The sequence below is a fragment of the Chlorocebus sabaeus genome, chromosome 21 (assembly GCF_047675955.1).
Source record: "Chlorocebus sabaeus isolate Y175 chromosome 21, mChlSab1.0.hap1, whole genome shotgun sequence".
Lineage (NCBI taxonomy): Eukaryota > Metazoa > Chordata > Mammalia > Primates > Cercopithecidae > Chlorocebus > Chlorocebus sabaeus.
In genome coordinates, this window is record NC_132924.1 from 13,574,385 (window position 1) to 13,588,967 (window position 14,583).

The 14,583-nt window shown below is 42.0% G+C and overlaps 1 protein-coding gene across 1 annotated transcript in view; it reads right to left on the reverse strand.

Moving 5' to 3' along the window:
- Window positions 1-14,583, reverse strand: part of ABCA13 (ATP binding cassette subfamily A member 13) — a 502,662-nt gene that overhangs the window by 341,306 nt on the left and 146,773 nt on the right. Inside the window, exon 27 of the mRNA XM_073008854.1 lies at window positions 13,692-13,831. Within this exon, the coding sequence (XP_072864955.1) occupies window positions 13,692-13,831 (140 nt within the window). The remainder of the gene's footprint in view (window positions 1-13,691; window positions 13,832-14,583) is intronic.

Below are 14,583 nucleotides of genomic sequence, written 5' to 3' on the forward strand. Positions count from 1 at the left end.
ATGCACTTCATACTAACAAGAGCCTGCTTCCTTCCCATCTCAGATAAATGGATGAATGAATGGTTGGGAGGATAGATGAATAAATGGATGAATTTATAGATGGATGGATGGACAGATAGATGAATGGATGTGTGGATGGATGGATGGATGGATGGATGGATGGATGGATGTGTGGATGGTTAGATAAATGGATAAATTGATAGATGGATATATGTATGTATGTATGTATGTATGGATGGATGGATGGATGGACAAACAGATGAATGAATAGATGAACAGATGGGTGTGTGGATGGTTGAATAGACAAATGAATAGATGGATGGATGGATGGATGGATGGATGGATGGATGGATGGATGGATGTGTGATGAATGAATGGGTGTATGGGTAGATAGAAGGATGGATGAATGGACAGATGAATGGACAGATAGATGTGTGGATGGATGAATGAACGAATGAATGAATGAATACATGGATGAATGGATGGATGTGTGAATGGATGAATAGATAAATGGATGAATGGATTGATAGATTAATGGATGGATGGATGGACAGAGAGATGAACAAATAGATGAATGGATGGATGGATGTGTGGATGGATAGATGAATGGATGAATGGATGGATGGATGGATGGATGGATGGATGGACAGATAGATTAATGGATGGATGGATGGATGGATGGATGGATGGATGGATGGATGGATAGATGGATGGATGGATGGATGGATAAATGATCAATGGATGAATAGAAAAATGGATGGCTGGATAGATGAATGCATGGACAGATGGATAGATGGATGGATAGATGGCTAGATGGATGGATGAATAGATGTGTGGATGAATGAACGGGTGAATAGACAGGTGGATGAATGGATAGACAAATGAAGAGATAAATGTGTGGGTGGGTGGGTGGGTGGATGGATGGATGGATGGATGGATGGATGGACGGATGGATGGACAGATGGATCAATGAATAGATGTGTGGATGAATGAATGGGTGGATGGGTGGATAGATGGGTGGATGAATGCATAGATGAATGGACAGATAGATGTGTAGATGGATGGATTAATGGATGGATGGATGGATGGATGGATGGATGGATGGATGGATGGACAGATAAATGAATTAATTTATTGATAGATAAATGGATAGATGGATGCATGAGTAGATGGATGGATGGATGGATGGATGGATGGATGGATGGATGGATGGATTGGAGGAAAAGAGAAAGGCTGATCTGTTGCCCCTGAAACAAAAGGGACCTGTGTCCTGAACTTCCCATACAGAGGACATGGCTAGACAGGGCATTTAGAGGGCACACAGCTAGTCCCCCAGGATTAATTGTAGAAAATGATTTATTCCTCTCTTGCAGTTATTCTTTCTTTTAAAATAGAGGGAAAATATCAAAATGTGACTAGGTCATAGCACAAGATATTAGCTCTGGGTTTATTTGTTCTGTTGTATTCATTGTTTTTTGTTGTATCAATTATTTTCTTAGTTATATCACCCTCTTCCCTCCTTATTCAGACCTTTTTCTTATTGCATCGAAGGGGAATGGCTGTGTCCACCAGGACTGGCTGTGTCCCCCTCTCACTTCCAATGCCCTAGGACTGGCTGTGTCCCCCACTCACTTCCAATGCCCTATGTCCTCAATATGGCACACAAATTCAATGGAACATGAAATAACTAGCTTAAAAGACTTCCTGGGATTTTATCTTGTATACATTTTTTGCACTGTACCAAATTCCAAGCCTTCAAAAGGGTTCTACTCTGTGCCCTAGAAGCCCAGTTTCAAATGCAGAGGAAGCATCATTATTGGTTCTTCAGTGTGGACCCCCTGAGTTTATCTATATGTTTTCAAAAACAGGTGCATATGTTGGTATTCTGTTTTTCTTCACTCATACTATCCACGTTCTTCTTCACTTTGCCTGAAATTCTCTTGAAGATCAGTCTGTATCTGATTCAATCAATTCTGTATTGATGTCCAGTCTCTGTTTCCCATCTCTACTGCTTACAAACAATGGCACAATAAATATCCTTTTTTGCATGTGCTGATAGCTGTCTTTGTAGTATTGATAGATATTCCCAACATGGCCTCAAAGATATCACAAAAATATACTCCCAACAGCAAGGTATTAGGAGTGACTCTCTCCTAATACCTCCAAACAATAAAATATATCAAATTTTGAGCCTTTACCATTTTGATATGATATCTCATTTGTGGATATCTCATTTTGGGGATTTGCATTTCTCTTACTATTACTTAAATTTGAGCATCTTTTCATTTGCTTAAAATACATCTTGGGTTTTTTAAATTATTTTTTGAACTATGTATTTATAATTTTTCCTCATGTTCTAATGTGCTATTTCACTAATAAATTAATTAATATTGTATCTAATAGACCACCAATTCCAAGCAGACAGGAAGAGGAATGATGGAAAATCGCAGGTATCCAAGGTCAGTAAAAGAGGAATATCTGTGCTTATCTGAGGGTTTGGATATTATCTAGTCTCACAGAAAAAGTACATTCACAGGTCTACTGATACTGCAGTCTTAGAGAACTGCTATTTTATAGGAGATTATATCAAACAAAGCCACTTGTAAAATGTAATTACTTCTACTCAACAACTTTGCTGAGTTTTGATAAAATGTTCCATATTGGTCACTTTCATCCATCTGAGAGCCTCGCTGAACCACTGACAACTTGCTTTCCAATAACTGATTCGATGCCTACAGTCAGAAAGTGGATTGCAATGAATTTTATTCTCTCTCTGGGGCTCCCTGGGAAAGACCTTGACCTGCCTAAAGGTCCCACCAGTGCCCTTCCCCATTGCTCTGCACTTGTAAGTAGCCCCACATATGTGCAGAGCCTGTGCACTTCCAGCCTGTATAGGTTTATGTAGACTCCAGGCTTAGGCAGATTCCACTTCACTGGCATTTTTCATCTTTAATAAGTATCATGGAACCAAGAATTTTTACTTCTATGGAAGTTAGTTATCAGGCTTTGTGTCCATTTAATGACATTAGCAATAGCCTGTGCATATTCTTCACTTTGCCTGATATTCTCCTGAAGATCAGTCTGTATCTTATTCACCAAACTCTGTATTGATGGCCAAGTTGTTTCCCATCTCTACTGCTTACAAACAAATAAATATCTTTAAACTGTGTGACTTCATTCTCATCCTCCCAAAGGTGAAGGCAGTCAGAATTCTGGGGATGGGTGAAATTCCATGCATTGTTACACAAAGTTATTTTAAAAAATGAGGTCAATTAGGTACCCAGTATCCCAAACTGATGATAGTGAAGGAAGCTTTAGTATACAGGATCCTTATTATTTTATAACAAATACTGTAAATATGGCCAATGAAAGTAAATTGGCTGCAGAGTCTGCCAAATTTGGATTCAAGCCATGAGCTTCTGTTTATCATCTAATAGACTTGGGAATGTAAACGTTCCCAATTCTTACTATTTTAATCTATAAAATGGATTTAACAATGTCTACTCCCTGGATTCTTGTGAGAAGTAAATGAGGGAGGACTTGGGAAAGTGTCTGATATGGTTTGGCTGTGTCCCCACCCAAATCACATCTTGAATTGTACTTCCCATAATCCCCACGTGTCATGAGAGGAACATGGCAGGAGGTAATTGAATCATGGGGGCAGTTCCCCCATGCTATTCTTGTGATAGTGAGTAAGTTCTCACGAAATCTGATGGTTTTACAAGGGCCTTCCCCCTTTGCTCAGTTCTCATTCTCTCCTGCTGCCCTGTGAAAAGGTGCCTTCCACTATCATTGTAAGTTTCCTGAGGCCTCCCCAGCCATGCGAAACTGTGAGTCAGTTAAACCTCCTTCCTTTATAAATTACCCAGTTTCCCGTATTTCTTCATAACAGTGTGAGGACAGACTAATACAGTGTACATGATGGCTCCTCTAACCTTACAGAAGTAAGTGCTCAATAAAGAGTGATTCAATCTGCATTTAAAACAGTAAAATTATTGATGTTAGAGTTCGGGAACTATGAGCAAATGTAAAACTCTATCTGTCCTGCTCTGTTGCTCCAGATCCAATCAGAATCCACTATGCCAGATAGATGAGACTGACAGCCGATCTCTGCCCATCATAACCTGATATTCCAATTTCGCAGTTTGAGGCCAGCTCCTTCCATAGGAAGCAGTCTTCCCCATGCCCTTATCACTGGGACTCCACATCTCCTTCATACCACAAGCAGTTCCTCTGAGGCAGAAATAGATATACTCACATGTGAATTTCTACTTGGAGAATACAGTAAAATATGACAGAAAAAATAAAACATTGGCCTTAGAGTTAAACAGTCTTTGTTTCAAATCCCATCTCTGCCTCCTCTTGACAGCTCTTGATAAGGTTACTTACCCCTAAGACTCACTTTCTTTACCTGCAAAAGGTGTATGACAATTGTCAACCCCTATTGTAGGTATAAGGCATAAATGAGGTTTCCAACCAACATTAGTTATTAGCAGTGTCAGGATTAGAGCAGGTAATTCTTCCCTCTATTCAATGTATGTTTGACAAATTAAAACTTACATTTAAGAACTCATGTGCTTTATGGAAACTGTTTGTACTTCAATAGTATAAAACAAAGAAACCAATTTACAGCTGGCCAGTTATTAATTTACCTTCTCACAACTTGAAATTCACTCTTCATTGTCTGTTCTGCAATAATAAAGTTGGGCCTTTTAGACATTCTCCCTTGCCAATTGATGCAATGTTAAGCTTTGCCAGAAGAGAGCTCTGGAGGGACAGTGGAGGAAAAGGGATTTTCTCTTCCAGATTCCGGCATGCTGCTTCCAACAGGCTCCCATGGAGCAAGCTCCTGGATTCCCCCACATCTAGCTTCTCTGAACCTCAGCTCCTGCAATGTGTACAACCAGCGGCACATGGCACCTTCTCATAGGCAGCATCCACAGCATCCCAAAGAGTGGTGTCCCAGGGATTTCTGCAGGTCTGGCACGTCCCTCTAGATGACTTCCTCAGGCATGCCCTATAGCCTTGCAGAGTTGAGAAGTGTAGAACTTCTCCTGACACCCCAGAGTGCAGATTCATGGCAATTACCACTCACCTCAGTGATTTTCTCTGCCATACTGTGGGCCATGGTTGTGCTAACTTCAGTAGGGTCTGGATTTCAAGCCTGGATGGGGAAGCTACTCCTAGTTCTGTTTCTTCCTTGGGTTCTCTGCTCCAGCTCTAGGGGCAAGAGTTATTCCCTTTATCTGCCATTGTTGAATTATTTAGAGATCTCTTCACTATTGATAGCCAATCCGACGTTACTCCAATGCCTTTTTATAGTAATAATTATTCACATTAAACTTAACCAGTTTTCTCTTTTCTGCTTGAACTTTGACTGATACATTGGCTAATAACAAAATGGACACTGCACTCAGGAAATGGCAAAAAATGAGATGCCATGAAAAGACCAAAAAGAAAAAGTAATCAGATTTCTTAAATATGTCAAGATCACTGAAAGTACCAAAAGCAACAGTTTTAAGCACACTCTGTATTTTTTGAAGAAAAAAAAAAAAACCTCTTGGGATGTGATGTTGGCAAAGGTATGAAGAAGCCACAGATGATAATCTAAGGACATGAGGGAGGTTAAGGCAGACATGCCAGTGCTTTGATGCCTCATGTAAGGTAGGGTTCTGCACAATAGCCACAGGGTGGTCATAGTCACCAGTAGGTTCCTGGTTCTCAGTCCTTGGCTCATGTACCCAGCACCAATCCCTATTTACAGAACATACCTAGACTACAGGGAAAACTAAAAGTTGGCCATTATGGATCAGTTTTCCTGCCACCAGATGCAAACCATCCTCAGTCTGCAAAAATTTGCTCAGGCACAAATTAGCAGGCCTCCCATGGATAGGCATGTCTAAGTTACTGCTTCAGTAACTTCAGAGCAAACTATTGTCAGAATAAAAAAGACATTGTTGGTTCTCTGACAGAGAAGGTCTCTAGTGACCAAAGGGAAGGGGAAAGTAACGTTTAGCTAAACTTTTAGGGAAAATTTTTAATTAAGAAAGCAATTTGAACCATATCTTCTCCTCCTCCAAATGGCTTTGCAACAAAAATCTTCATACATAAATGCAGTTTAACAAGCTATTTACAAGCAAACACTGTGCATCATTGTACTGTGCTAGGCAGTTAACACAGATGAGTGAGATTGGACCCTGCCCTGGTACATTCCCAGAGAACAAATGCCATGCATTGTGAACATTCAAGGTTCAGTGGGGAATTCATATAGGTTCCGAGGACAGGTGGCTGCTGACAGATGACCTGCAACTGGTTTCCAAGTGCTTCCTACTTTTTTGTTGCTTGTTTTTTGTTTGTTTGTTTTGTTTTTTAGTATGCAGTGCTATGTTCCTGTAGTAATTAGCATACTAGCCTCCCTGGGCTACTATCTTTCAATATGATTCCATAACCAGCTGCAAAACCATAAGGACAGGGTTTGCAAGTTTCATAGATAGCTCTAATTATTTCCATTTACAAATGGTAAAAGATCATTCCAAAGAGGCACTGTTGTGGGCTAGCTGAATTATGTGCTTTACAAATTCATACGCTGAAGTCTCAACCCTTAGTACTCCAAAACATGTACTTGTTTGGAAATAGGTCTTTAAAGATCCTATTTAAATCATCAATTAAGTTAAAATGAGATCACTGGAGTGGACTGTAATCCATATAACTGATGTCCTTATAAAAAGAGGAGATTATTGCACACACACAGAGGGACAACCATGCAAGGACACAAGGAGAAGACGACTGTCTGCAAGTCAGAGGTTTCAGGAAAAACCAGCCCTGCCAACACCTTGATCATGGTCCTTTTCAGCCTCCACAACATTGGGAAAATAAATTTCTGTTGTTGAAGTCACTCAATCTGTGGTATTGTGTTATAGCAGCCTGAGAAAACTTATATAGTCTGTATTAGTCTGTTCTCATACTGCTAGTAAAGACATGTCTGAGACTAAGTAATTTATAAAGGAAAGAGGTTTAGTTGACTCACAGTTCCACATGGCTAGGGAAGCCTCATAATCATGGCAGAAGGCAAATGATGATCAAAGTCATGTCTTACACGGCGGCAGGCAAGAGAGCTTGTGCAGGGGAACTACCATTTATAAAACCTTCAGATCTCATGAGACTTATTCACTCTCACAAGAACAGTACGGGGAAAACTGCCCCAATGATTCAGTTATCTCCACCTGGCCCTGCCCTTGACACGTGGGGATTATTACAATTCAAGGTGAGATGTGGGTGGTGGCACAGCCAAATCATATCACAGGCAGTATATCTAAGACTTCAAAATAATACACTGGGCCTGAATTCCAGCTCTGCCACTTGCGGAGTGTGTGTGACCCTGGACAAGCTAACTTATCCTCTCTCAACCTTGGTTTTCCTAGTTATACAATGGGGATATTAGCACCTACCTGCAGTGGTGGTTGTGAAGCATACATGAGATAATCCACATGTGGTACCTGGTCCAGGCTCAGTAAATGAAATTAATGACCATGGGAGATAATCTTCTTGATGGCACTCACTACTGCTAAACTCAGACAAAGCTATTGCAGATCTGCAAAGCTAAGACCTGGCTCTGGCAGGCGGCAGAGGGCTTGGCATATAGTCTACTCTATCTCCCTTGTATATTTAACACCAGAATGTCTTTGGCTCAAGTGGGTACAAGAGTCAAATAATTATTGTTCTTTACCTTATTCAGTAGCCACTGCTGAAGGTATTCCTAGCATTCTTCTAGGCACTGGGGATGGTGGTCAAGAAGACAGACAAGCTCCCACCCCTCATGAGGCTTGTATTACAGCAGGAGACAAATAATAAACAAGTACACTTGTAAGTCAATGAGATAATTTCAAGTAGTGATAAAAGCAAGAAAACAACTTCACTGATAATCGCCAAAGACTAGAAAAAAACCCACCTGCCCTTTAGTGGGTGAATGGATGAACAAACTGCAGTGAATCCACACCACAGAATACCACTTGGCAATAAAGAGGAGGCAACTGCTGATACACACAATGACCTGGGTGAATCGCAGTCCTCGTACTGAGCAAAAGAGACCACTTTCAAAGTTACAGATGATGATTCCATTATAGGGCATTCTCACAAAGAAAAACCTATGGTGACAGAGAACAGATGGGTTTAGGGTGGGAAGACAGTGTGATTACCAAGGGACAAAATGAGGGATTTGGTGTGGGCTCGGGCAATGGAACTGTTCTGTGTACTGATCCAGACAAATGTGAGAGCTGTTGACAGAAAAAAAACCTGCCGAACTTACTCTATGTTAATGTAAAAACAAAGCAAAAACACACAGTGCCTGTCAGGGGGTGCTTGAAGAGAGAAGATACTTCTTAAGAAGGTTGGAGGATGAGCTCCAGAAACAAAGAAGGCAAGAGAAAGACAGCTGGATCCCCCCACAGCTGGAACTGGAGGTAGGAGCACTGGTTGCCCTGGGCATTGAGAGGACAGGGAGAGAGGACTGGGGGAGAGATGTGGCTTGGCTGCCTGGGTCACTGCTGGTGGCCCCTCTCTGATCTCTGCCACCTGCTGAGGCCAGCCTGAAAGAAGGAAGGACCTCTCCAACACAGTGGTCAGGTGAAGACATGCCTCTCAGGCACACTGGATCTCAAGGAAGTGTGGCATTTAAATTCCAGATAGGTGTGGGCTGCTGCCATGTCTGCAGTGATACACAAAGTTACTGAAGAGCTTTGCCATCTTGAGCAGCCTGGGAAGACTTGGAAACAAACGTAACTATCAGAGTCCCTCCTCTGCGGATGGCTTCCAGACAGAGGATCAGGCAGGTGCCCACGGTAGGGCTGCCATTTTATGGGACCTGCTCTGGGTCCTGATTGATGTTATACATACAGACATACAATGCCACAAAGCCAAATATCTAACACTCCACTGCTTGGGGCTCCTAAGAAAATGTAATTCTCTGTTTCCTGTAGCTGATCCAGTTTTTACCCACTGGGGATGGTGAAAAGAGAACAAAGTCTTAAAATTGCCTGCTGACAGCTGACAGTGGCTCCCTGTTCAAACAGCATCTTCTGAGGGATTCAGGCTCTTTGGGGTGAATGCTCAAACCCCCTGATGTTCTCCAGGGGCAGCCTGGTGACAGTCAGGGGTGGAGGGCCCAGGACTCCCAGAGCCATGCGCGTCATCTGCCTATCTGTGGTGCTGCCAAGGCCCACATCTTACCTGGAACCTCGGGGTCTGGCACTGCCTTCTCCCTTGCCGCTTCCTTCTCACCTCAGCTCCTACTTTCTGAGTCTCAGCCATCTCCTCTGCCAGCCTGGCCTAGGCCAGCTCGGTGGTGAGGCCACCTCGCTCTCATGGCAGCTGGTTCATAGCAGGTCCCCAAGGCCTGCTGGCTCAGGACATGGACGTCAGGGAAATCTGGCTCCCTTCTACTCCATGCTCAGAGACACTAACTCAGGTATCCTTCCTCTGCTCAGCCACACTGCTAGGAGCACATGCTAGCTCAGGGCCAGCCTACACAGGGACTATCCCCCAAGACACATGGGTAGGGCCAACGCCCTCAGCTTGCAGCTCCTCCATCATCCCACAGCTCCTGTTTGGGACCGTCACCAGGAGAGGAGAAGCCAGGATGCCCACCTGACCACTAACTTCCTCTACTTTCATCCCTCTCTTCCCAGGGACTCCCACCTGCTCCCGTCTGGCTGGGGTTTCTCAACCTCAGCACCACTAACATTGTAAACCAGATCATTGTTTGTTTGGGGGTGGGGGCTGTCCTGTGCATTGTAGGATGTTTAGGAGCATCCCTGGCCTTCAGCCTCCAGATGCCAGCAGCGCCTTCTACGTGTGACACTAAAAATATCTTCAGATACTGTCACACGTGCCCAGTTGGGTAAAATTTCTCCGACCCCACCCTGGTTGGAACCACTGGCCTCTACCATCTCTTTCTTCTTTCTGAAGTGACATCTGTCTTCTCCACTCCCCAGAGGCAACAATGGCAGAATGCATTTCTTTGAATAACATTTTTAGGGGAGGAGATCCCATTGGTTTACTATTTTCTGAATATTATTTCTGGTATTTTTTCCACTTCCAAATGGCACTGAGAGAGAGTTATGATTTAGCCCAGTTTCACAAAGGAAGACACTGAGCACGACAGTTCAAATAACTTGGCCAAAGGGAGAGAGCTAGATGAAAACAAGACGGTCCCCTTTCATGGGCTTATATATCCCGTAGGAGCCCAAACTAAACCACTTTGGGCAGCAGGGGCCTAGAATGTGCCTCGTGATTCTCACTGAAGTATCATTTCAGGCATGCTACTTATTCTTGGGAAAACAATATATCCTTTTATCTGTTTTTCTTTCATAGCCTCCGTTCAAGCTCACATTGTGTCTACACATCACTCTTCAATTTTTCATCAGCCTAGGCCAAAACCGAACACAACTCTGACCTACAAAATAAAAAGAGCATACTAATGCACTGGAGGAATCTCTTGACCAATAACATGGAAATACCATCAATTCCTTTGCAAATACTGAGTCTGACACCCTTAGAAGTATAAGTTAAATTAACTCCTGTTAAAATAGTTGATCAAGAGGCTGTTAAGCTAAGACGGCTGTAGCACCTTGAGTTCCTATGTAAGCAAACCAAAACCCAGTGCAATGCAAACAGTAAAACAAAAGTTAAGACTACCCAATCAGAAACCTCCAACTAACCTCCAACTAGGGACTTTTGACTTTAACAAATATATTTTCTCCCTCTTGCTGCAGCAAACACTTTACATATGCTTCTTCTATTACCCCATATCCCACGCCCCAACATGGTCAGTGGAGGGTTGAATTGTCTAGCATTGCCTAATTCATGAATAACCGAATGCTCAAATAAACTTACTGAAATTTTAATGTCCCTAAGTTTATCTTTTAACACTCTCCAGAAATTTTGGCCATCTTTTTTTTCTGGTTCATGAAAGTGTTTGCCTTCCACTGTCTTTAAGGCTGATAGGATAGAGGTGCACACAGCTCCATGGAAGGGTCTGGATGGATGTGATGGGTACAAGTGTCCAGGGCGGGGGATATCAGAACCCAGAAGGGGGAAGGCCTTACTAATGGTCCCTGAGTAATTCTGATGCATCCCCCATGAAGAGCCATCTCCCAGATGACTGAAAATCACAGATCTACTCAAGTCTTTCATGTCAGAGACAGAGAAGGGTCCTTCAAAGAGAATGCAATAAGCCCAAGGTCACAGAGAGTTAGGAAAACAGGGACCAAAATCCAGCCTTCCAACACACACACACGTTTCTTACCACAGCATCATGCTTCTGGGTGCCACCTGTGCTATTACAAGTTAAACCAAATGAAATTACCAACTTTTATAGATTTTTTTTCCTGCAAAAATGGCAACTTCAGATGGTTCCACCTAACAAGAAGTAATGGAGAGAAAAAGATCATGTCTTAAATAATTTATAGCATGGGCCACTCCAACACTGTAGATAATATTGCTTCACATAGCCCAAGTGACAAAGCTACAAGCATCTCCCAGCTCTGCGGGACTTTAGACCATGAGTCTAATGACTAGAAACAATTTTCACAAAACCAAATAGCCGTGGCTGACTGCTAGGATAATTCATTCCAGGTACATGCCATAAAATCAGCTTTATAAGTGCAAAACCAGGACACCTGCATGCAAAGTTGTTAGCCATTTTAAATAAGTGAAAAAGACATCAACTCTTAACACTGCCTGTAAGATCTAAAAAGGGGCTAAGCAAGAACCAGCGAAGTCTTTGGTGATTTTTCAAAAATTCTCATCATTCTCAGAACACACATGTGGGGCTTAGCACCTCCCCACACCTCTGTCCAGGCCCAGAGTCCTCCCGTCTCCACCTCACAGGGGCTTATACAGCCCGTCCTTCCAAATGCTCTGCCCAGTCTTTCTTTCCAGGGAGACCAGCTGCCCCACCCAGCCTGTGCCTCTGCTGCACTGAATGGTCCTTACAGCACAGTATATCTAAATTATTTCTTCAGCTATTTGCCTTCTCTTCCCCACAATAAGGTGAGCTCTTTAAAAGCGGAGATCATCATACTAATTGTTATACCGCAGAATACAGCATAATATGCAATGCTGTACTCATATATTAATAATATTAACATAATAATATAGCATATCATTTTTTAAAGTCATGGCCTATTTTTAAATTTTGAATTTAAAACAGAGCTGTGATATGGAGCCATTTTCTGTGAAATTCCTTAAATATCCAAAACCCTAAAAAACTTACTAGACTAAGGAAATTCGAGTAATGGTGCAGAGGCTCCAGTCCTGGGATGGTAGCTGTGAGGCCAGAGGTCCTGCCCAACAGAACAGCTCACACCAAGCATATATGGCGATCAATGCCGTTCCATGTGAGAGTAAGACTTTAGGCAAATAGCCCTCCAAAAGGACACTACCAAGGTTTTTTTTTAGAAAGTAGAAAGACTACAAAAAAAAAAAAAAAAACTAAAAAGTTAGCTGGGGGTGGGGGCACACACCTGTAATCTCAGCTCTTCGGGAGACTGAGGCAGGAGAACTGCTTGAGCCAAGGAGTGCAAGTTTGCAGTGAGCTATGATTGCACCACTGCACTCCAGTCTGGGTGACAGAGCCAGACTCCGTCTCTCCAAAAAACAAAACAAAACAAAAATTTAAAAAATTAAATAAATGTTTTAAAGTTCAAATACCATTCAGAGTAGGCAGCGGTAAATACAACCCCTGAGGTAGGTGGCAAAGTGGGAAAGGGAACTTACGGGAAATAGTGCTGTGACCTCATACAGCAACCATGGGTCAGGAGATTGAAACTCATGAAGGCAAGTTTGATAAAAAATGACTTAACTGCTCCTATGATCCCCTGCCATATGATCACAGTTTCCAAGTTATTAATACTATTTGAGGCTTGGAAGTTTAACATGAATAGTACAGATATCTTCTCTTCTGTGTTTGACAATAAGACAAAGTTATTCCTATGTCCTTGGTAAAATGTCCCCTTTCCAGGTGCCCAGTTGGCAAGAAAAGACTCCAGGAAAATACAACACAGTTATATAAAAAGAAATTGCAAATATTAGTAATAACAAATCCTGCAGTAAACAGATTTGAGAGGTTAAACAATGTAAGAAAAGGAAAATAAGCAGAGCCATCTAGTGTCTAACTTCCTCCTGGGTAAACCCTGTTTTGGTGTCTTCATCTCACCTTATTCTCCAAAGGGTGAAGCAAAACCTCACAGTGAATTCAGAAACATCACTAACCAAAATACTAACTAACTGCTAATACATCAGTTTGTATGTACCATGTCTGATTCTTTCTTAATTGTTGGATGTACCAGGCAAAACAGATTAGCATTTGTTCTCCAAGTTTTCCTGGAATTACTCCAAACAGTCCTCCTCTCTGTCTCATTGTCCTTGACTTTTAAAACTAGAGTTCTGTAAGTTCACTGCATTAATTATTCTAAATAACAACCCCAACCCCCAAAGTGTCCTCTAAGGGAAGGAGTCAGCAAATCCAGATTTAACAACAACAATGACAAGAAAAACACTCAGGCTAAAATGAAATAGATCCAACACAAGAGCCTTTTACATAATCCAAGGCGCATAACAATTATGTCAGACATTTATAAAGATTCCTTCCCGATTTAGGAAGGTCTATATGATTCTCATTCATTTTAACTTACCTTTTGAATGACCTTGTTAATTTCTGGAGTGTTTGGTGTGTACAGTATTTTTCCATGCAATATGGGTTTTAGGAAGGTCCATACCAAAGCACCATTTGGCAATTGTAGAATTTCCTGATAAAGCTTCAAGCAAAATGGTGCTGTTGCAATTAGAAAGAGAAAAAATACATTACTAATGATACACAATGCCTAGGTTAATAGGGAAATACATTCACGTATCCAGGATGCCTCATTTTCAATGATAGACATATTTTTTTCTGACACGACTGTGAACTTTGGGAGTGCTATAGTTTGAATGCCTGACTTCCCAAACCTCAAGTTGAAATTTGATCCCCAACGTTGGAGGTGGAGCCTAACAAGAGGTCTTTAGATCATGGGGGCAGATCCCTCATGAGTGTTTTGGTGCCACTGTCATAGTAATGAGTGTAGTTCTCACTCTATTAGTTCCCAAGAGAGCTGCTTGTTAAAAAAACAAACAAACAAACACAAAAACAGCCTGGCACCTCCCTCCTCCCCTTCTCTTGCTTCCTCTCTTGTCCTGTGATCTCTGCACATGGCAGCCCCCCTTCAATTTCTGCCACAAGTGGAAACAGCCTGAGGCCTCACCAGAAGCAGATACTGGTGCCATGCTTCTTGTATAGTCCACAGAACTGTGAGCCAAACAAACCTCTTTTCTTTACAAATTACCCAGCATCTGGTATTCCTTTATAGCAACACCAAATAAACAAAGACAGGAAGTAAAACAAGATTTTTTTCCCTGTTACAGTTTTCAGCAGCTCTCATCGCATAAGAAACTTCATGATACTGTGTTCACTTAAGTGACTTCAAAGGCAGGAAAGAATGACTTACATTTGCAAACTAAGTAATCAAAAAGAGTGTTAAATAATGACAT